The sequence below is a fragment of the Mirounga leonina genome, unplaced genomic scaffold, assembly GCF_011800145.1.
Source record: "Mirounga leonina isolate KUSES-001 unplaced genomic scaffold, KU_Mleo_1.0 Mir_101595, whole genome shotgun sequence".
In the NCBI taxonomy this organism is placed as follows: domain Eukaryota; kingdom Metazoa; phylum Chordata; class Mammalia; order Carnivora; family Phocidae; genus Mirounga; species Mirounga leonina.
In genome coordinates, this window is record NW_023270158.1 from 4,537,354 (window position 1) to 4,560,963 (window position 23,610).

Here is a 23,610-nt window from a genome sequence, read left to right on the forward strand (position 1 = left end):
CTGTGTAGCCAGTGATAGCTCCTGGGCCTACTGTTTTTAAAATGTTAAGCTTGTTGAAAAATGGTAGCCCTAGATAAGGGGAAATTCTGGTGTGCTCTGGTCATTTGGATTTCCTAAAGATAGAGAAACTTTGCTACTTAGATGTGCAGCCTGTCCCATGGGTTCACCCAAGTAGCGGCCACAGATGAAAAATTTGCTAGAATGGAACTGTATGTAATGAGAGCTCTGGAACCACCCCCACTCCCACCCCAATCCTTGTGTGCTGGGGGTGAAAGCTCAGAGCAGAGGAGGCCCTTTTACCTGGGGTGATTGGTTGTGTCCACCTCCCAGGAGACCAGGACATAGGCTCCCAACAGTTGTACTCGTCTCGGCCAACCAGTCACCCAAAACCTTGCCCTCTGCACACCCGGTACTCTGAAGTCCTAAAAGGCCATGATCCACTGAAAACTTGAAGGAGAAACTGCAAGCTTGCTCTCCATTTGCATTCAAATCAAAGTTTATGAAACTATGTTCCTGTTTTCAGTGTGGTAAAGCAAAAGAGTTTTTAAATTATCAGGGCCCCTTTGTGTTCCCTGGGACCACATCTTTCACACTGTCAGACCAAAAACAAAACAAAAACAAAAACCAAGAGCAGCAAATTACCCCTGCTACTTAGGCTTTTGTATGAAAACTGGTTTTAGGGACATTTTCTTTGTTCTTACTTTCTTTGGCCTGCAGTGGGGAATAAGTTCATTTTTCTTTTTCTTTGAAATTGAAAACTGTATTTTTTAGAAAAAGAAATTCTTTCTGCCCAGCTCTGCACTGAAAACAGCTTGTAAAATACAGCTGTGTTTGTCACCCTGTTTGAGTCAGGGTTCCCCTACAGGCTGCTCTGAGCCCTCCACCCCCCCACCCCCACCCCCCACCGCAGGTGCTGAGCTGAGGGAGGCCTCAGGCACACTTGCTGACGCACTCCAGCAGCTCCATCCGGATGGCAATGCGGACGTGCCAGCCCAGCGGGATCAGCCGGATGAAGCGGGAAATGATGGGGGGCCGCAGGAGGTTCTGGACTGTGGAAGTTCGGTCTGAGTTTCCATAGAAGACCTAAAGAGAGAGGAAATCTTATCGCGATCACATCAGAGGACGGTAAAGGAAGAACAACTCTTATCTGAAGCTGGCCTAAACTTTTAAGTTTGAGAAATCTCAGCAACTGGTTAAGGCTCAGAGAATTGCACGTGCCCCCTCCCCCCGCCCCGCAAATCTGAACTTGCATGTTAGTCAGCACCTGTGTGCTCTAGGCATCTCCGAGTCACTCTGTGGGGACATCTAGAACTGCACCATCCAGTATGGAAGCATTAGCCACATGTGGCTCTTTAAATTTAAGCGAATTCAAATTAGGTAACAGTTTCCTTAGTCACACTAGTTGTGGTTCAAGTGCCCCATAGCTATGTGTAATTAGTGGCTTCCATATTGGACAGTGCAGATACTAACATTTCCATCATCACAGAATGTTCTATTGGATGGCACTGATAGAAAATGCCTCTTGATCCTTATCACCAATTTTGTGTTTTAATCCTTTGCCTTTTGACAAATTTTGAAAAGGACCACATCACACTTACAAAGAGGAATGTCCCTCTATTCCAAAGGTATCCAAAGTGGGGCTTGAGTAAAGCTCGAGTATGCTGGCCCTGAAGTTGTGAGCCAAAGCTTAAGTGTGTCTCTATCTCTACATTGATACAAATGGCAAATAGACTTGGAAAACTGCTTTTAGAAAAGAAAGAGACATAAAAACAAGATTCTGACAGGGGGAATGCAGTACCCAAAGTAGAGAGAAAAAGGGCTTGCTTCGTGTTTTGGGGGGATGCAACATAGCATGATGCCGTGGCTGTTTGGCTACATTTCCAAAGAAATCATTCTTTGCAGTCTTTCTAGAGTCGCAAGGACACTGGAACATTTCATTTCTTTCTGGGACTATCTCCTAAAAAAAATCTGGCTGCTACATTGACCTCATCCATCTACAAAACAAGAAGGACCTCAGATGCCATGACCTTGCCCCTTTTCCCAGTAGCAACAGCCCACATCCCCTTCTCTCAGCTTTTTGCCCTTGAGCCTATTCAAGTCGGGACAGCTGCAGAGGGAGGATGGGACAGGCCCCTCCAGATTGCACAAGGGCCTGCGTAGAGTGCCTTTTTGCAAAAAACTGTCAAGGCCTTCGGAAATGCAGACAGGACTAGAAAAAGAATTCTCATTTCTTTTTGAAAAGCCAACTAACAAGAGCAAAAATGAAATAAAATGTGTAAGTATCAAGATGGTTTTTCTTACTGTACTCAATCAAACTCCTTGAAATCTCAACCCATGAATGTCTTGCTGTACAACTTATCATCAGAGAGTACAAAGCCTTCTGATTTCCAGCCACACGTGTCTACTTAATCTGATTAAATGTCCAAATTAGCCTCAGAAGTCCTTACTCTCAGGCAAAAGGACAGTTAACATTTCCAAACAGCTAGTGAGTTTTTAATTCATTGCAAATATACATTATATATATATATATATATATAAAATAATGGTTATATATATATACTTAATTATGAGCCTACTGTGTTCGGTCTATGGTGAATAAGACTTGGGGCTGGGCCTTTAGAGGTTAGTAGGATATATAGTTATGCAAAGGCTTAAGTTCCTCTGTGTTTGCACTGCTGGAGTCATTTTAATCATTTACATAGCTCAGTGGCTAACTTGCTGGATTGTCCAAATCTTCCTAGAAGTGAGTCTCAGTAGTAAGGAGAGGCCATATCTACATAAATGGACAAGGGCCTAGCCACATCAATAATAGGTCAAGTCAGGCCCATGTAGCAAAGTGTTCAATGGCCCAGTGAGTTTGGAACAGTCCAAATGGCCAGTTTTGATTATTCAAGCAACTATAAACTGATCGGTGACTTCAGACAAGGATTTCTTCTGTACTCAACAGTGGTGTTCATTCACAAACAAACTGCTAGGCAGCCAAGATTCAGCAAGAAAAGACACCTGCCTTGTCGTCTGAGAGTAGACCATGTTGTGGGGAAGATCACAGATGACTTCCCTTGCCATGGAGTCAGTGGTCTGACAGGGTGGAAGCAGGAAGGAAGCCCCAGAGAGTGTGAGCTGAAGGTAGTTTGGGGTAAGCCAGACTTACCCGGTTGTTTCCTGTCTGGTCCTTATAGTAAATCCAGTTCAGGTTCTCATCCGTCCTGTACTGCACGCTGTACTTGGTCATCCACTCATCGATGTCACAGCGCCCCTGGGTGAGGATCCCTGAAATCACCTTGACCTCCTTCAGATCTATCTGTAGCCACTGGCTGCTGTCCTGGTACTTGGAGAGCCAGGCGCACCTGCCAGGGACACAGCAAATCACCAGGAGCCTTTCCCCATGAGCACCTCCAAAGAGCTGAGCGGCACTGCCCTTTGAGGGGTTACCAGCACCTGAAGAACCTCTGCAATGCTTGGGCAGTCTGAGCTGCGACCTGGTAAGCACCAAAAGACCTGTCTTCAAGAAGTATCCAGCCTCTGTTACACTTGTATCATTGTCTTTCTCCCTGCATCTCCACTGAGCAAAGAACAATGGCCAGATTCAACTGATTGGTCAAAGAAGTGCCTCTGCGTGTAGCTGAAACTACCTTTGAGGTGTGGTTGAACAGGTCTTTCTTCAAAACACGAAAATGCATGGTTATTACACCCGCCAGCCCCCTTCCGTTTTCATTAGTCTCTCCTGGTGTCTCTTTCTCCATGAGTCTTACCCTAATTTCACTCCCTTTATACATATCTGCATCTCCTTCAGGTGCTGTCATTCATAGCTTTCAGAGAGTATCTCCCATGTGCAGAACACTGAGCCAAGAGGCTCTGGAAGAGCTTTTGACAATTGTAAAGCAAACTAACCATTGAAGGAACTGGTTTGTTTTTTAGCTATATCCCTCCTGAATTGTGGAAACCTATAATTTCCCCTTCGAGGTTTTTATTTATTTTTTGCATATTAATTAGCTTCTTGGGACTCAGTCCTTGGCTGCCTTCTCTTCTAACTCCACACTTGCTCCTTGGGTGGCTCTTGAATTTTTAACTTCCATCCCAGACCTTTTCTCAACTCCAAAATCTGAGAATCAGTTGCTGTCTAGACAACTTCTAGATGCCTTACAGCATCCCAAATGAAACCTGTCCAAGAATGAACTCCTAATTATCTCCACCCCAGCTGCTCCTTCCAGTATCCATCTCTTGGAATGCTACCTCCATCCTCCTGGGTGTTCATGCCAGTGATCTGAGAGAGATCCTTGGCCCCTTCCTCTCTGTCACCTCAAACATCCAATCCATCTATTGAGTCCATCTCAAATTTTTTCAAATTCATTTACTTTTCTCCATTTCACTGGCACTGCTCTAGCCCATATCATCCTCAGTTCTTGCCTGGATGATTGCTACTTTACCTCTCTTCACTGGTCTCCCTGGGTTGCCTCCCCCCCCCCCCCCCCCCCCGCCCCACTAAACAGTTCTCCCCCACAGGAGCCAGATTTTTCTTAAAACACAAGTCGGACTGTAATGCTCCCCAACTTCAAATCTTTCTCTGGTAGAGTCTGCTAATCGTCTCCCAATATCCTCTTCCCATTTTCCTTTAGTCATAGAACACCAAGTTTTATCTGGGCAAATGGTCACCCAGCAGAGTTCATATTTCCCAGTCTCCTTTGCAGCTAGGTGGGACATTCTGACCAAATTCTGATTAATGGGATGTGGGCAAAGTAGCCAATATGATTATGCTTGTATCCTTAAAAGTGTGTGCACCCTGCTCTTCTTTTCTCCCCACTGACTAGAAGGTAGATGTGATAGTGGAAGCGAGGGCAGCCATTTTGTGCCCCAAGATGGAAGCTTCATTTGAAGAATGACAGAACAAGGTAGAAAGAGTCTGGAACCCTGATACCATTAGCCATCATATCAACCCGACACTGCCTAATGAAACTTTTAGATGACAAAGAAATAAACCTCTATGTTATTTAAGTCCCCATACTTTGGGGCTCTTTGTTACAGCAGCACAAACTTGTATTCTAACTAATGCACATTCAAGGAACTCATTATGCCCAAAATAAGGACCATAATCCTTAACATGACTTCATGATCTGACTTCTGCCTGCCTCTCTAGCCTTATCTCCCTTGTGTCCTAACTTTGCTGACCTTCTTTACCATCCCATGCGTGCCCTTCAGGGAGCCTCCCAACTAAGGGCCTTTGCACCTGCTGTATTCTGTGCCTCCCCGACCCCCTCACCTGGACAACTGCAAGTCTCAGGTTAAATATCTTTTCCTTAGAAAGTCTTCCCTGGTACTTAAATGAATGAGGTCTTTCTTCTTTGTCTCCTGCAGAGCATTTAACACACTAAATGATCAGCTGTGTGATTATGTGCTCAGAGTCCCTCTGGCCCCCTAAACTGTGTGCTTCTAGAAGGCTGGGACCGCATCCACCTTGTCCACAGTCCTCAGCACATGGAAGGCACTCAATGAATATTTGTTGAATAAATAAATAAATGCATTCTGCCATTTGTTTATTACAGAGACGTGCATTTTTCAAATCACATGAAAAAAATTGCCTGAGTCATCTGCCCTGCTTACCCAAAGCCTTGACTGTTGAGCCGGGCCTTGTTAGCTGTCCATGAGGAATACCAGCCCACATACTGCTCCAGGTTGGAGCAGGTGATCTGGTCTGGTGTAACCTCTCCTGACTCAAACCCCAGGGGCTTATGATATGGGCATTCTGGAAAAGAAAAGGCAACATATATTAAAACACTCGTATCACATCGCAACACTCAACAAACACGACATGACTAAAATGACAAATCAAACCATCTCATTTGCACTTTGGAAGGTGGAGAATGTTTTGCTTTGCAGCGCAGTTCACGAAGGATCTTCAACCTACTCACTGCTCTTATGAGAAGAGAGTGAAGATGAAGTAAAAGGATTTCCATAGAGACTCACAACATTCATAAAAGCAGACAAAAGGGGCTCTATGGCAACCTGAGGTGGGGGGGGGGGCTGAGAAATACTTCACCTCCTCCACAAACTCAGACATTTAAAAAACCAAGAGGTTCACAGAGAAATATCATACTTAAATGCCATACTCTTTATTTTCTGCATGAACACAGTTTTAGCCATCCTGCATGATGACATCAGGGTCCCTACTTATCCCCAGGCAGCATAGGATGCTAATGATAGAAACAAAACAATGGTGAGAGGCAAGAAAGGCAATTATATATTGAGACTGATTTCTCACTTGTAAATTGCAGTTTTCTCACTAGTCTAATGGGAAAAAAAGGGCAGGGGGTGAAATGTGCCTGACTATTAAATGAGGTACAGTTGAAAGGAGCTTTTTTTTTCCAAATACGAATAGCCAAAGCTAGTTCTTAGATGTTAACCATTTGCTGCTTGTCATGTATTTCTTCTCGCATTTAGTGTTGGGTTACCTGGTCAAAAACTTTTGCCCAGCATCCATTCTCCCCTTCTTTTTGACGAAAGAGCCCTAATTTTGTTGGGCAGCAATGTAACCAGCTAAAAAAAACCCCAATCTTTCCGAGTCTCTGTTGTGGTTAGAAGTGACCACATGATACAATTTGTGACCAGTGAGATATAAGATGATGTCTGCTGGGGATTTCTGATCAGTTTTTGCTCACCCTTTCTTCCTGTTGCCTAGAAGGAAAACCTGACGGCTAGCACAGAGGTAGCCATCTTGCACAATGAGGGTAAGGCCAAAAGAACTGCAGAGACCTCAGCCCTGATATCCTTACTACATGAGTCAAAACAAAAGTAATTTCATAAGCCACTACTTAGGGGGGATCTTTTCTAATCAAACGCAGGTTCTAGCTAAACTTCTATAGAAGACAAATGATAAACTTATACAAAGACATTCTTCCAGTTTTCTGATTGTGAACGATAAATGTCAAGTAAGTTATTTTTTTTTCCATGTGTAAATCTGAGTTCAGTTTGAAGAGCTGAACGTATTTACTGGGGCATCATCGCCTCCCAACAGTAAGATGAGTGCTGAGGTCTTTCTGGAGCATAATTTTCAAAAGTCAGTAAGACAGAATGAAGCATGCGAAAGCTTGAATGCGATCCATCCTGAGACCAGAATGCCCGCACAGTAGTCATGCCCTGTCCTCAGAGGGCTGAAGACAGAAAGACAGCTTCAGGCCTCTGACCAGGGAGGCTTCACCACCTTTTTGCCCAGTGCACCAAAGGGAAGTGTCCAACCCCCACCAGTAGCTGCAGCTCAGTGGGGCTGGAGGTGAGGGGACTGTATTGGTAGTTTATCTAGTACCCAAGGCTTCAGGAACCTATTAAGAGAATGGGAATTCCTGGGAGTGAGGACAGGAGTGCTTTATGGGCCGCTCGATCAGGCCTTGTGTGGTCAAATCATCAGGAGGGCTTGCTAAGGATGCAGTTTCCAGTATTCCACCCGTGGAGCAGCCTTATTTTTAACAAGCACACTTTCAAAGCGCACTTTGGAAACCTTGACCTGTCAGGGAAGGCCTTTGTTGGTTGGCAGATTCAGTGACCTACTGCCTGTGGCCTTGGGGCCTCCTCCCCTCCTCAATTCCCCTCTGACCTGGAAGACAAGCCCGTGCCCCCCAAAAGGAGGGACAAGGTCGCAGCACCAGAAAGCTGTGTTTCAGTGGGGCCCAAGGTTGTCACTTAAATTCTAACTGTGGACGTCTTTAAGGCCCCTCCATCCCGAACCTCCCCTTTCCTGCTCCGGGGCCGCCAGCTTGGAGGGCTGGAGCAGAGGGGAAGGAAAAGCCATCAGCCTGTTCCTGATTGCTTTATTCTTGGCATTTTGCTCTTTCTCTGTTTTCCCCTCACAACTCTTTTGCGATTTCTTTCCAATTAGCCCATCTAATAGTTAAGAGTGGGCTGGGAACCTACAGAGACCTAGCCAGCGGCAATGGCCTCGGAGGCCGGTGAGATCTAGACACGGGCCCTGCCCACACTCTCCAGGAAAGTGATGATCTTGCCGTCCCCATGGCCTCAGTTGCCATCTGGGAGTCAATGCCAGACTCTCAGGCCCCAAGCCTTAGCTAACCATTGTCCATTTTCCAGGTGAACGGTTCCATCTGGGTGACCCAAAAACCCCTCCCACCCACACATCCAAAACCGAGCCCTTCAGCATCCAAGCCCCAAGCCTGCCCCTGTCCAGTGCTCCTGTCTCAGGCATTGGTGCCTCTAGCTACCCAGCTGTCCACCCAGAAAGCCGGTGGTGTGGCCCAGGGCACAAAGCAAAGACTGTCTGACAGGTCTCTGCCTGGGCACCACCTGGGGAGTTACGGAAGTGCTAATGTTCAGGTCACCCTGCAGAGATGCTGATGTCATTGGTCTGGGGTAGGACCTGGCTAGGGGTAAAGCTGCAAGGGAGTGTAATGAGCAGCCAAGGTCAAGAATGCCTGCTTAGAGTCAATGTGAGCTGGGATTGGATCCCACTCTCTGTGTGAGCTCAAGCAAGCTGCTTAACCTCTCTGGATCTCAATTTCCTCATCTGTGAAATGGGCACAACAGTATGTGCCTCCATAATGTCCCTGGGATTACATGAAATAATGTTTGTAGAGTCTGTAGTGCCTGGCCAAGAGCAACAGATTAAATTGGTGTAATAGAAAAAAAAGATATATATATGTGTGTGTGTAATAGGGTGAAGTTGTGGGAATATATTGATGTCTTCTTGAGTTTTTCATGTTTGTCTTTCTGGTGAAGACTCACCAGGGGAGGAAATGTAACTTCCCTCTACCGCGCTCTGTCCTGCCCCCATCAATCCCCTGTACATCTCCCCAAGAAGGAGTCCAGCTTCATGTTTCTAAAGGTCTGCTCTTCTTGCGCCAGGAAGAATAAGCCCCACGCTCGTGTTTGTGTGTGCGTGTGTTCGTGTGTGTGAGATTCAGGAGAGGAAAAGGCTGTTGACAGCATAGCATCTCTCAGGTTTATGAATTTGGAAGGTCTAGGCCTCAACAGAAATTAGCTGATGGTGCTAGAGGAGGTGACTGGAGATTCTGGACTTTGGCCTTTGTGGGGGAAAGGGGGGTGCTCATGGAGGGGCCTGAGCTCAGTGGGGACATGCTTCCTCTGAGAGGGCTGGACCACGGATAGGGTCAGGGAGACCCCCTCAGGAAACCCGGGAAGGTCCGTGGGACTGAGCTGAGCTTGGTTCAGAGGGAGAAGAGCCACCACCAAGGTGTCCACCTTCAGGTGGGGTTGTGGGCCAGGCAGAGAGTCTGCCACCTAGCCTGAGCCTAAGCCCTGCCCCCAAGCAGCCCTTGCAAGCCCATGGGGGCTTCATGTAGTCCAAGGAGAGAGGAAGGACCTTTAACAAGCCTGTCTTTAGACTCCTCACAGGCCATGACAAAGGAGGCCTCAAGCTGGAGTTATTTAAACTTGGAAAAATAGGAAATGTGATATTTCTCATGTTGTGTGCTGTGGAGTAAACTGCAGTCAAGTTATGTTATTTTTCCTGACTCCTCCTTTCCCCTCTTTCTCCTCTCCTCCTCCTTCCGTGGTCCTGGCTGAGCTCCCTTTTGGTCCTCATACAGGCCTGGAGGCCTTCCAGTGAGGCTGCTCCCTCTGCCTGTGACACTCCTGTCCCCTCTCCTCCTCTTTCACCTGGCCAACTCTACTCATGCTTAAGATCTCAGCCCTCTTCCCCTTCCTGCCCTGAGCTGAGTAAGGGACCCCAGCTGCTGCCTCCCCAGGCACCCTGTTCCTGTTACTTATTCCCTGTCCTTGTGATAATTTAATTGCCAGCTCCCTGGTCTGTCTGGCTCACCATTCTAGCCTCTGAGCTGAGCAGAACGCCTGCACGTGCTAGGCACTCGATAGTTATTGACTGGATGCTGAATGAAGGGATCAACAAAGATTATCACCCATCTTGGGGGGCCGCTAGGAGTAAGCAGAGAAAACAGCAGAAACAGGAAGCAGAAAGCTCAGGGAGGAGACAGAGGTTGCCCAGCCCAGGGAACACCCACCGCCCTGAGCAAAAAGAAACTGTCACTTGAGCATAAACTAGGATTAAGCGACACAAATAACATTGCTGGAGGAATTAAGGGGCTCGCCATCAGATTTACACGGAATATGGCCTTCGCACGTTTTCTGCCCGATAAGTTAGTGTAGCTATAAAGCCTGTTTTTACCCTCATCTTAAGGAGAAAAAGAATGTTTCTACATTCATTTTAAGGAAAAACCTACGTCTTCTGAGCGAGTGATGCTTTGCTCATTCCATGGATAAAGGCATAGTCATAATATGCTGCTAATCCAGACTATACTTAACATACTAGCCTTTCTCATTCAGTAGCTGATTTCTCGGCTGGTAGGCATGAAGGCCAGCCAGGCTTCTAAAGAACGTTAACCTAGAGAAGCACAAGGAGAGCTGAGGGACGTTCTTGACAAGAGAGAGGTGAATATTAATATGCATGTGTATGAGACTTGAACCGATATGGCCATGTAGTAGAATGTAGAATAATGTTTATAGAACAGAGTAGAAACTCGAAAATAATATAGGAATATAAGATCTAGAATAAAAGGAAAGCAGTAACGAATCATTGGATTTCTTATATTTTGATACTTGCTTACACTGTTTCCCCCTCGGAGTGCCAAGGTAATCTTAGCTCGACTGCGAAGACGGACCCTTTAGTAATTTTAGTAATTTTCATAACGTTAAGCCGAAGTCAGTCACCTTCTTCTTCGTGGGTGGGGACACTGGACAATAACAGCCAGTGTGCCCCTGGGAGCGCCTCCTGGCAGCTCCGAGTGACGCTCCCTCCTGTCCTTCTGTACTTTCTAGGCTCTTCTTCCCTCCTAAGGCGGGCTCTGGTGGAAGCGCGGAATCTCAGGGTCCAGAGATACCAAGCAACATTCTTAACATTCCACTGAGGATCTGAGGCACTGATGGGCAAGTGACTTCTGGAACATTGTGGCTAGTCCTACTGCCCTGAATCATCTCTTTCGTGGAAAAACCCATTAACACCAACAAACCAACTCTTTCACACTTAGGTTGCATTTTTTCCTTCCTGGAAATATCTGTGCTATTAAAAAATAAAACAAAAGCAAAAACCAACCCAAAAAATGGTGGGGAGAGGGGAATGCTTAAGCTAAAAGAATTTCTGATTTCAGAACTTCAAGTTCCCGGCAGGTGTGTGGGGAGAGAGCTTGGGGGACCCGGGTCGACTTCACGTTTCTCAAACAGCCCTCCTCAGCCTCACAGTTGATTGGGTCAATGAAGCCCATCTGCAGAAATAATCTCTTTTTAAGTTGCTTGCAGAAAGAACTTCGAGTGGAGTTCCAGTCGGTCTTCAGGTCTCTGCTGAAGAGAACATTTATTGCCACCGCATGGGAAACTCCTTCGGGCTGGAGCTAATGCCTTCATTTTCATCTTCCTGTCGGCGCCTAGCATATAATAGGCACCTGATGACAAAGGGTGGAATTGAATTTTAAGTGGGTTATTAAGGAGGGTGCTTCCATATTGACTGGGCAGGGCACACCAGTATAGAGTGGTTGCAGGAGCTCCCGCCGGGGCCCACAGTGGGGGGGACGTCCGGTAGAAGCCCACCAAACTCAAGGGCACTTAGTGCTTTCCTCGCCGCCGGGACCCCTCTGCGCTCGCCAACAGACTTAGCTCACAGACCACTCCTACCCCTTTAGTAAACAGGAAAACGGAGCCAGTAAAGGCCCTGCCTCCCCCGCAATTTGCTATTTTAATGCAAATTTAATGAAATAAGAGAAGCTCACACATGTACACATACTGTGTCTAGCGGAGCTATTATTAGGCGATTATGTAAAGTGAATGACTTGGCAGGCACCATCATAACCCTGGAGAGGGGTGACAAAGACAGTTTCACGCAAAAGAGGCTCTGAGCCATGGAAAGGACTGAGCGCTGCAGTACTTGCTGGGCCCCCAAGCCCCTGAAAGTCCGAATGTGAGCTCTCAGGAGGCGCGAGGAAAAGGAGCTGACCTTTATTAAGCTACAGTTTGCTGGGTACAACACAAGACGCTTTTCATGCCTCCTCCCACTGATTCCTCATAACAACTCCTTAGAGCAGGGGTCAGCAAACTGTGGCCCTTGGGTCAAATGTGGCTCGCCACCTGTTTTTGTAAATAAAGTTTTATTGGCACACAGCCGCGCTCTATGGCCGTGTGTCAACGTCTATGGCTCCTTTCGCCCTATAGCGGCAGAATTGAGGAGCTGAGCCCCTTTGACCTGCAAAGCCATAAATATTTAGCATCTGGTCCTTTACAGACCAAGTTTGCTGGCACGAACCTTACAGGAAGACATTCAGAGTAGCCAGGAAGGTCTATGTTATGCTGCAGAACAAATTGTCTTGGAAATTTCAGAGGCTTAACGCAACCAAAGTTTTTCGCTCAGGTGACTTGTCCATTATAGGTTGGCAGGGGTTTCTGCTCCATTTCATCTCCTGGGACCCACACTGAAGGAGAAACCACTTTCTCAAGGAGGGAAGGGAGAGCCAGAGAGCTGAGTACCAGCCCTGAAATGCTCATTTGGGAAGAGACACTGCTCACTTTGGCTGGAACTGCTCATATGGTGCCACCTGACTACAGGGGGGCTGGGATGTGGGGAAGCACACGGTTGTTTGGTGAGCAATAAACCCTCAGGCACAGTACAATTACCTCCATTTGACAGAAAAAGACCAAAGTGGGAGTCCCAGAGTTAAGAAATGAGGCAGCCAGGGTTCCACCTCTGGTCTTTCTGGCTCAAAAGCCTGTGCTTTTCTCAAATGCCCCACCTCCTACCATTGATTTCTTCTCATAAATTCCATGAGTCTGTTTCACTGAAAATAGGTTCCGGCTCACCGTCTCACGTAGGCCAAGGAGAGATGCAAGAAGCTGTTTCGAAACGACATCAGTGTGGTATGTTGAACAGTGCCCGTTGTGTGATTTGAACCTCAGAGGCCAACTGTGTGTCCCGGGGGCCGGGAGGGGGGCTGTTAATTCAGCCAGGTTGAAGGGAAGAGGAGAAACGGTGTTCCTAAGGACACCCCAAGGATCTGGTGCCCTAAGGAGAGGGGACACTCACCTGGTATGCAGTCTAAGGAGGTGGCACCAGCAGACCAGAGGGCATTGGCACCTCCTTGGCAATCACATTTGCAGGCTTTCTGGTACCAGGGGTCCTCACCCTCATCCTGCGGGAAGCCAGAGGGGCAGGAGGGTCAGTCACAGTCAAAGGCAACTCTGGCCAGAGCCCCTGGGAAAAGTTTGTGTTCAAAAACCTTGCTCATGGGCGCCTGGGTGGCTCAGTCGTTAAGCGTCTGCCTTCGGCTCAGGTCATGGTCCCGGGGTCCTGGCATCGAGCCCCAGATCAGGCTCCCTGCTCTGCGGAAAGCCTGCTTCTCCCTCCCCCACTCCCCCTGCTTGTGTTCCCTCTGTCTGTCTCTCTCTCTCTTTCTGTCAAATAAATAAATAAAAATCTTTAAAAACAAAAACAAAAACCCTAGATTATTATTTCAGCCTTAACACACACACTTGCCACTCATCTTTGAGTCCAGATTAATAAACGTCCACCACTGTGGGTGAACAGACACATCCAGGCAGGGAGCACTGTTTGCCCCATTGTAGTTATCTTCAGGGTCTGGGGCAGCCCCAGTCCAAGGTCAGGCTCATCACTTCCCCTGGAAGTCCCTTTTAGGGATCCAGTTTTAAAAGGTAATGGAGGGGCACCTGGGTGGCTCAGTCTGTTAAGCGTCTGCTTTTGGCTCAGATCCTGATCCCAGGGTCCCGAGATGGAGCCCCGAGTTGGGCTCCCTGCTCAGTGGGGAGCTTGCTTCTCTTTCTCCCTCTGCCTGCCTTTCTGCCTACTTATGCTCTGGCGCTCTCTGTCAAATAAATAAAATCTTAAAAAAAAAAAAAAAGGTAATGGATTCAAGATTACATCACCTATACTAAGGCCCGGTTTCCTTACATTCTCTCATTAAAACACCAGTCTTGAACTTGCCCGGAGAGAATGTGCCATTGCCGCCACCAGAATAAAATATCTTTAAAAAATACCTTTTTTTAAAAAGTGATAATCCTACACATTATCTTGAGCTAGGAAAATCTTCAAAAACAGCTTTCTTACTGTAACATACCTCAGTAGACGATAATCCCAGTATGGCTAAGCAAAAGGACAAGAGAGGGAAAAAAAATCAAGTTAAAAAAAGAAAGAGAAATTCAACAAAATTATTCGTTCCATGGAAAAGTGAAATAAAAATAGTCACATAAAAGTCAACAAAGCCCCTTCTGGAAGAAGTCAAACTAAGTAAATATCTGCCAGGAATAACATCCACAGATGCTGAGAAACTAGGGACAGTAAAAGTAAACAGACAAGGATAATAATTATTATTATTTTAAATTGAACTCTCCCCCCAAAGTGTGGCTCTAACTCACGACCCCAAGAAGAGTCACATCCTCTACTTACTTAGCCAGCCAGATGTTCGTATTATTTTTGTTCTTTATAGAATTTTGGAAAATACATTAATGTAGCAAAGAGGGAAAAAAATGCACCTGTATTTCTTATCACCAAAGGCAACACTGTTAACATTTTCATATAAATCTTTCCAGTCTTTTTTTCTATGTGTATTTTTTAAAACATATTTGAGAACCTACTACCTAAACAATGCTTACAATTTACATTTAAATTATGCTTACAATTGTTACATTTGACATTAACAGTGCTAGCTTTTCCCTTTACTTATTAACCCTTCATCATCATCATCATCATCATCATCAACATCCCTGGTGTCTGCCAAATGTGCTATTCAGAAGCTGATTCCTAGCCCTCTCCTCCTGCCCCCAGTGACACACTTAGGTTATTTAGGATTGCCACATTGTTCAGAAAATCTTTTTAAGGTTTGTTTATGATGTACAGGAAATATCAAACCACAAAGTACAAAGTACAAATACTGTATAATTAATGTGGGAAAACTAAGTGTGCAAAATTTAACATAAAACTAACATCTGAGGGGCGTCTGGGTGGCTCCGTCGCTAAGCGTCTGCCTTCGGGTCAGGTCATGATCCCAGGGTCCTGGGATCGAGCCCCGCATCGGGCTCCCTGCTCCGCGGGAGGCCTGCTTCTCCCTCTCCCGCTCCCCCTGCTTGTGTTCCCTCTCTCACTGTGTCTCTCTCTGTCAAATAAATAAATAAAATCTTTAAAAAAATAAATAAATAAAAATAAATAAATAAAATAAAATATTAAAAAAAACAAAACTAACATCTGAACTATCTTTATAGAAGTATGAATAAAGAGAATGAATGCACAATTTATTTTTTTAACAGTTTTTATTTAAATTCAATTAATTAACATATAACATATTGTTGGTTTCAGAAGTAGAGGTCAGTGATTCATCAGTCTTTTTTTTTTTTTTTTCAATTCCTCAGTCACACCAGCCACATTTCAAGTGCTTCCTGGCCACATGTGGCTAGGGGCTGATGTACTGCCCAGGTACAGAACATTTTATTAATAGCAGAAGGTTCCATTAGACAGTCCTTGCTAGTTTAAAGCACCAGAGCTCCATTTCCCATTTTCAACCAAACGGAAACCTTCATTTCTTTTCCGATTATAAAAGCAACACATACCTATTCTAAAAATCTTGAACAAAACTTGAGAGTAGGCAATAGGAAATAAAAGTCCCTCCTTAACCATTTTTCCTATCTAAAAGTTGAACAGGATGCCCACGAAAAAAACCTTTCAGGTTGTTTTAGAGAGTGAAGGAATGGTCTCATCTTTTGTGTCACAATTATAAAAGCTATCTTTTTCAAATTGTGCCTTCATTTAAATACTACATATTTACCTATTCTGCAAACCACTTTTTAATGTCCAATGTGAGCCTGGCACCACATCAGGGCCTGGGCTTTCTGAAATGGAAGCCTCGCTCTTTGCCCGCAAGGGGCTGGAGGGCCCAGGAGAAGACAGGCCCCTGGATGATGCATGTGGTGAGTATTAGGCCAGGTTATGCATAGGCTGCTGTGGGAGTCCAGGGGAGCATATCTTTTAGTCAGAGCACTTCAGGGCTACCCCTCACCTGTAGTCACCAAACTTCTGTCTCCCCTGAGCCCTTGTTCACGGGTTATTCATTCCAGAGATTCCCTGGTCTGCCTGTTAAGGGCAGAATCGATCCTCTCAGGTCTCGACGAAGGTTAGGAGTGCCATCTTGGAGGCCAAGTCCTGTGCTGGCAAAAGAAGTTACTGACTTCTTATTTTCACATCCAATGGACTCTTCCCAACACTGACCTTATGTCTTCATGCTCCAACATGCTCTCAGTCCCTCCCATCTTCCTTTAGCTTCCATCCCACTGTTCACCTGATTCTCCCATCACTCTGAATATCCTCTCAGGCTCCCTTGATAGCTCTGCTTCTTCTACCCACCTCATAAAGCTTCCTAAGCCCAAAAGTCCAACTCTTGCTTTGAGTGGTTTACCAGGTATCTCCCCATAGATGTCTCTTACTATCCAAAATTGGACCCAACCAAGTCCTGACACAGTCATGGAGCAACCTGAACTCTCATATGTTGCTGGTGGGGATGTAAGTCAGTCTAGCTTCTCTGAAAAACTATTTGGCAGCTTACACTAAGGTGGAACATATATGTGCCCTATGAACCAGGAATTCTACTCGTAAGTAGCTACCCACCAGAAATGCATACATATGTTCTCCAACTGACAAAAACATGTGCTAGATTACCCTCAGCAGCAGTATTTGTATTAACCCCAAACTGGAAACACTCATATGCCCGTCAAGGGCAGAATGGGTAGGGGCACCTGTGGCTCAGTTGGTTAAGTGTCAGACTCTTGATTTTGGCTCAGGTGGTGATCTCTGTGTCGTGAGACTGAGCCCCGCATCGGGCTCCGTGCTGGGCGTGGAGCCTGCTTAGGATTCTCTCTCTCCCTCTCCCTCTGCCCCTTCCACATGCCCCCTTTCTCTCTCTCCCTCTCTAAACCCCCCCCCCCCAAAAAAAGAGTAGAATGGGTACAGGTGGCAAATTCCCACCAGCGGAACACTAAACTGCAATGAAAATGGATGACCTGCAACTCCATGCCACAATACGGCCACATCTCACAAACACTGCTGAGTGGAAAGTCAGATGCTAGAGTGGACACACCATATGAATCCATTCGAAATGTACAGAAGCAGGCAAAAGTAATCCATGCCGTTAGACTCTAGGGTCCTGGTCACATCTGGAGCAGGGAGCGGCCGGGGAGGCTATCTGGGGGGCTGGTGATATTCTGTTACTTGATTGGAGTGCTGGTTATGTGGGTGTGTTCAGTAGTGAAAATTCACTGAGCTATACACTTACCTGTACTTTTCTGTATGTATGTTGTACTTCAATAGAAAGTTTTTTAAAAATAGAACTCATTGCATCCTTCCTCCAATTGTTCTTCTCCTTTGTTTCTCATCTTACTGAATGGCTTCACCATCCATTTAGCACCCCATCTAGAGACTTGGGGCTTGTCCTAGTCACCTCTTTTCCCTAAACCCCCATATCCAGTGTCAAGCAGGGGCCTTTTTCCTCTCCACGCACCCCCCCGTCACTTCCTGTGTTAGGCCCCCACTCTTCCTGCTCCCATACTCTCCCTGCTGAAGGGAGAACTTGCCTCATCCACCCTTCATGCTGCCGATGGAATGGAATGCATACCTGATTGTGGCACTTTCTTGCTGCAAAACCTTTGCTGGGTCCTCATTGCAAGGCTCCAGGTTCCATCTCTCACTTATTAGTTACATGGCCACATCTCTCCATTTCCTCATCCCTAAAATGGGTATGATCATCATGTGTCTTTCAAGGGGCCGCCATGATCTATGTCCTGCCTGCTTCCCCAAATGTATCTTTTGCACGCTCTACTAGCTGCAATTCATCGCGGGTGCCAGGCTGTTTCATGCCTCCGGGCATGTCTGTCTGGTTTCGTGGCTTTAAAGGCTCCCATCTTCCAACTTTTCTGCCTGCCTACCCCCTTCCCTGTGCAGGGGACTTCTTCTGTCCCCCTGCCCCCGTGTACAACTCACCACTTGCTCTGGCTTGTGTCCTGCCTCTCTCTTGGGCACAGGTTTATCTAAAAACTTGTACACTTAGAGAAATTGATATAAAAAACATGCCTGGGGCGCCTGGGTGGCTCAGTTGGTTAAGCGACTGCCTTCGGCTCAGGTCATGATCCTGGAGTCCCTGGATCGAGTCCCGCATCGGGCTCCCTGCTCGGCAGGGAGTCTGCTTCTCCCTCTGGCCCTCCCCCCCTCTCATGTGCTCTCTCTCTCAAATAAATAAATAAAATCTTAAAAAAAAAAACAAAGGTTTGTGGGTCCCTGAAATTGACTGGTCCCAAAGCATTTATTCTTTAAGTAATATTCATTATCTACTATATTCCAGGCCCAGCTTTGAGTGCTGGAGGATATAGCAGTTAACAAAATAGGAGAAGGGAGGCGCCTGGGTGACTCAGTCCATTAAGCGTCTGCCTTCGGCTCAGGTCATGATCCCAGTGTCCTGGGATCGAGCTCTGCATCGGGCTCCCTGCTCAGTGGGAGCCTGCTTCTCCCTCTCCCCACTCCCCCTGTTTGTACTCTCTCTCTCTGTGTCAGATAAATAAATAAAATCTTAAAAAACAAAAATAAAAACAAAACAAAATAGGATGTACATCATAGGGTGTATATAGTCTAGGCTGGGGGTGTTGAGGGCTAATGAATGAATGAATAAAATATCCTGCAGTGAGAAGGTGATATTGGAGCAAAGACCTGAAAGAGGAGGGAGACCTGTGAGCAAAGCACTCTGGGCAGAGGGAATAGCAAGTGTAAAGACCCTGAGGTGGGTGGCTCCTGGGTGGGTACTTGGTGTGCCCTAGACAGAGCGAGGAGACTCTGGGGCTGGGGCCGATGAGTAAAAGAGTTTTAGGAGATGAAGGGGCAAAGTGGGCGGGGGGGGGGGGGGGAAGGTATGGGAGGCAATCCGTGCCAGGCCTTGTGGGCACGTGAGGACTTTGGCATTTAGCGGGAGTAGGTCCTTGCAGGGGTTCGAGGAGAGGAGGGCCAAGACAGATCGGGGCTTGTAAGGTCCCTCTGGCTGCTGGGTGTAGACTGGATTGCCTGGGGCAAGCTGGAAGCAGAGAGCCCAGTGGGGTGAGCACAGACATGGGGTCGGGAGCCTATGGTGGCTTGGCCCAGCTGGTGGCAGTGGAGGGGAGGAGAATGGCTGGATTCTGGCCGGCTGTGGAAGGTAGCCAACAGTTACTTGCTGACAGGTGACAGGGGTGTGAGAGAGAGAGAGGCTCAGGGCCTGAGGGGCCGGGAGGAGAGAGCTGCCATTTCCTGGGGGAGGGGAAGGTTCCCGGAGGAACAGGGACTGTGGGGGATGGAGTGAAGATAGTCCCCCAGAGAGGCCTGCGGGACACGCAAGCGCCGAGGTGGAGTGGGCTCTGGGCTGGCAGCTCCTGGAGCTCAGGGGAAAGCCCAGCCCGGCTGGACACTGCCCTGCGCTCCTGGCAGGGGGTGTGACGCGAACCCGGCGCCCCCGTCGCGCAGCTGCCCCCCAGGAACCGCCAAGCAGAGGCGCGCACGAGTGGCATTGACTTGATTTGGGGGTTGGTGATCCCGGAGGCACTTGGCTCCACCCCATCTTCCAGAGAAGCTGCGGATGGCTGAAATGCCGAAAGGCCCTGTCGGTGGGGAAAACGCGGGGGGGGCGAGGCCCCGGGGGGGGGGGGGGGGGGCGGTCAGAGGGGAGGCGTGTGGGTCCCTGACAGTGTGGCCTTAAAAACCAAATCAGTTTGGCTCAGGGCCTGTGCCTGTCGCGGAGGAGGGTTTTTGCAGCTGCAACTAAGCAATCCCAGAGATCGATTGAGACCCCTGATTGCTGTGGCCTTCGGGGCCTTTCCCTTTCCCCAGGGTCACAGGCGGGCCCTGGGGGTGCTGCGTTCTGCAGAAACAAAGCAGAAGGCCGAAAGGAAAGGAGGTGGGGCGTGTGTGTGCGTGGTTCTGCCACTGTGTCCCCGTGGGGAGGAAGAGTCCTAAGAGGAAGGCCTGCTTTCAGAGCCACTTCCCGAGTTCACTCAGATGTTGGGCTGGCTTGTGATGTTTTCTCCTTCCCAGGCTCCCCTCCCCAGAAAGCGTTCGTCTGTAGGCAGCCTGGGGATCTGAGGCACCAGATCCTTATGGAAATGAGCAGAGAGAGAAGGAACAACAAGTATTTTTCAGGAAAATCTGTCACCAAGGGAGCAGCAACATGGCTGGAGAGTCCCCGAAATGATTTCCTCACCAAAAAGCCGGTGAGCAAAAAGCAAAAGCGTGCTTGACTACAACATCTTATAATACCAGAAAATAACATTGCTGGAATGAGCGACAGAAAACAGGTCATCCTTGAAAGGAAAAAGAGGAAAAGATTTTGATTGTGTGGTTGCATATTTTTCTCCCTCCTGGGACTGTGTTTGAGATTTCTCCCCATGTTACGGGTGTCCGCTCGAGCGTCTGGGATGTGTCCCACTCACTGATCTTAGATTCATGCAACATGGGCTCATCCTGCCTTCTGCCCTTTCGCCCAAAGGGCCGCTCCGTGGGGAAACCCTTGTTATCACAGCAAGAAAATTCAAGGCTTGCTGTCTCTCAAAATGTACCTTGCAAGCTCAAGAGGAAAAGTGGGCATTAGACACACATAGGAAAGACTCTTTGAGTCTTTTTGATGGATGTCACTAAGTCCAGAGCTTTCCTTCCCATGGAAACAGATGAAGCTGAGGAGAAAAGCATAAAATTATGAATGGCAAAAGCTGTCAGTAACTAGCTTCTCATCTCCTTGAGAACCAAGAGTAAGACACAGGAAGAAAGCAGCAGGCTGCAATAATGTCCCTCTCGAAGAAGAAGAAAGAAGGAAATTGTCCTGGTGTGAAAATGTTGCTATTTGTGGCTACAGGCATATTCCTGGGTAAATCTGTTATCTGTACATGCTTCAACACAGATGAATCGCAAAAACATATGCTAAGTGAAAGATAAAAGACCATATGTTGTATGATTCCACTTAAATGTAATGTCTGGAACAGAGAAATCTACAGAGACAGGAAGTAGATCGGCGTTTGCCAGGGGCTGGGGAGAGGGGGAAACGGGCTTAATGTCTACCGGTTTCTTTGGGGAAGGGGGGGTGACGAAAATGTTCTAAAATTGGATTGTGTGCGCCACAAATCTATAAATACACTAAACACCATTGAATCGCACATCTTAAATGGGGGAATTTAATGCTATGTAAATTACATCTCAATAAGCTGCTTAAAAAAAACCTCTGCTGTCACCTGCAGAGGAGACACACCTGTAAGATGAGGTTTGCTTTTAAATATATATATATATATATGTATATATAAACGTGACCAAGTACTGGATCTCTTTATTTTAATAAGGTGAATTTTTAAAAATCATCATTTGCATTGAACCCAAGATGTACAATGTAAGATAAATAGAAGCCTGCCTCCGTTATCAGATGTAGGTAGTGCTTTACGATGACAGTGTCTCCGTTCCCAAATGAACCTTCACCCAACGCACAGGTGGGGGAGTCAATCCATTTATCTTAGTTCACTGTAATAAGGAGCTGCTGCCACCGTGAAACAGAAACAGTGAAGAGTGCATTAGACAAAGAACCTTTGTCTTCCGGTTTCCAGTTGTGCAATAGAAAACATTTTCCCCCTGTGCTTTGGCCTTGATTCTCTCTCTGGGTGGGAAGCTGAGGAAGTGCAGCAAGCGCATCCTGTATTCCTGTATTTTTTTCTCTGCCTTTTGAGCATCCCTCTAGCTCAGGGTAGAGCACACATAGGTCGCTAAGCCACACTGACCATAAAATGGTCCCTGGACCACCCCGTGGACCACATTCCAGTCCACCCAGCCAGATGGTATTTTCTGCTCTTCATGGAAATTTCTGGAGCCCCTCAGCCATGCACACAGATTGGTAAGAGATAGAACAGCGTGTCTTTTATTACAGATATCTCCTGAATGGGCAGGTCTAATTTAAAAAGGGGTTGGTAAACTTTTATAGGGCTTTTTCCTATTTGGGGGTCACAGAGCACAGATGTTAGACTCAGCACTGTGAAAGTAATAAAGATCTGCCCTGCGTGTCAAATTCTTACACAGTGTTTGGCCCACAGCAACGATTCAGGGGTGGGTCTTTAACAAACCGACAAAAAAATGAGTGGATGGATGGATGGATGGATGGATGGATGAATCTCAATGCCGACCGATCACACAGAAGAGAAATCGGAGGGTGAGGCCTATATGGATATCAGAGAACCGGAAATATGGGAATCTAAGCTTTGAAAGGTTCTGTTTAGATTTTCTTGCTGAGGCAAGCGCAAGGAGTAAAGGAAAAACAACAAAACACCCGGAGCACCTTCAAGTATTGAGAGTTCCTGAGACAAATCGCTGACTCTTCATTGCAAAGCGGAAAAAAAAACAAAAACAAAAACAGACAGTTGGTCTCAATGATCCCTACTTAAGAAATGTATTTGGGTTTGCAAAATGACCTTGGGATTATATTCATACAGATCTTTCCAAATACTGAGAACGGTGACGAAATACCAAAAGGCATGCGATTGGGGGAATCATGGAAGCACATACTCTACCAATAACGTCTAATGGGAGGGCAGAGAGGAGCGTGATTTAAACCAGGAATTCTGACTCCACTTGTGTGAGTTGCATCCCGTCTGTCCACCAGGTCATTTGCAGAGTGGAGAGGCCTCCTCCTTCCCGCCCTTCTTATTTATTTCCTGTGACACGCATAAATACACAATCACCTCGAAGAAGACATTCAACCAATTTCTAACGTTCAGAATGAATCTAGAAAGGAATTCTGAGCTAACAGGTCCTTGAGAGTTGAGAGAGGCATGAAGGACTATTATTTCAAAGGTTGAGAGAGAATTTAAAAGTTGAATTGGATGATATCTTAGAGATTTGCTTTTAATTTCTCCTTATTTAAGCATATTACTCCTGCCAGGGCCATATTGAGAAATTTAAAAACGATTGAGTGTATAGAGTCTTTGGAGCTTCCTGACTCTCCGTTGGATTATGCTTTCTATTAGAGTTCAGTGGTAGTCGGCATGTTATGTTAATCCATATTTAAACTAGAGTGACCTCACGTCCGGATTTGCCCGGGACAGTCCTGGTTTACACCTGTTGTCCCAGCAGAATTATTAATAGCATCCTCTTCCGCTCTCAGTAGTGTCCTAGTTTGGAAGATTAAATTCCACAGGCACTCTAACTTTGACTCCTAAAAATTTTCAAGGCTACACCACACTTTCTTGTTAATTGTTGCAATTTATAGTTATTTTCTACAATTTCTGAGGCCCTTCCTTCTCCCTGTCCCATTTCAAGCATCCTTGGAACTTTAGAAGGCTCCTCAGAGAACCAGAAAGCCCGTGGTGAGACTAAGAGAACCACATCCACATAAAGACAACTGTTGTTCATTAACAATGCATCTTGACCGATTAACATGCCTTGCTAGTTAATGATATTTTAATTATTCAGGTTGCATCTCTATTAATCAGCAAAATTACTAATTCACTTGTACTATTAAGTATTTGATAAATGCTAATGTTTGCACAGCACATACCTTCATAGCCGAAGAGCAGTAAAAACAAGAAGCCTTCTATCTTGCGTGGCAT

At 46.5% G+C, this 23,610-nt stretch overlaps 1 protein-coding gene across 1 annotated transcript; it reads right to left on the bottom strand.

Annotated features, from left to right (window-relative positions):
* Positions 1–930: 930 nt before the first annotated feature.
* RS1 (retinoschisin 1) lies at positions 931–23,610 on the bottom strand. The gene is made up of 7 exons (XM_034993802.1): positions 23,559–23,610; positions 22,189–22,290; positions 14,094–14,119; positions 13,046–13,151; positions 5,599–5,740; positions 3,152–3,347; positions 931–1,083 (listed from the first exon to the last, which is right to left on the bottom strand). The coding sequence occupies exons 1-7, from the start codon at positions 23,608–23,610 to the stop codon at positions 931–933; spliced, it is 777 nt and encodes a 258-aa protein (XP_034849693.1).

Bases quoted from the DNA above. Each gene is read 5' to 3' on its own strand.
- RS1 (XM_034993802.1), bottom strand. From the start codon at position 23,610: ATGCCACGCAAGATAGAAGGCTTCTTGTTTTTACTGCTCTTCGGCTAT. The intron at 5,741-13,045 runs GTGAGTGTCCCC...TTTCTTTTCCAG, and splicing joins CTCCTTAGACTGCATACCAG to AATGCCCATATCATAAGCCC. The intron at 3,348-5,598 runs GTAAGCAGGGCA...TGTCCCTGGCAG, and splicing joins CTCAACAGTCAAGGCTTTGG to GTGCGCCTGGCTCTCCAAGT.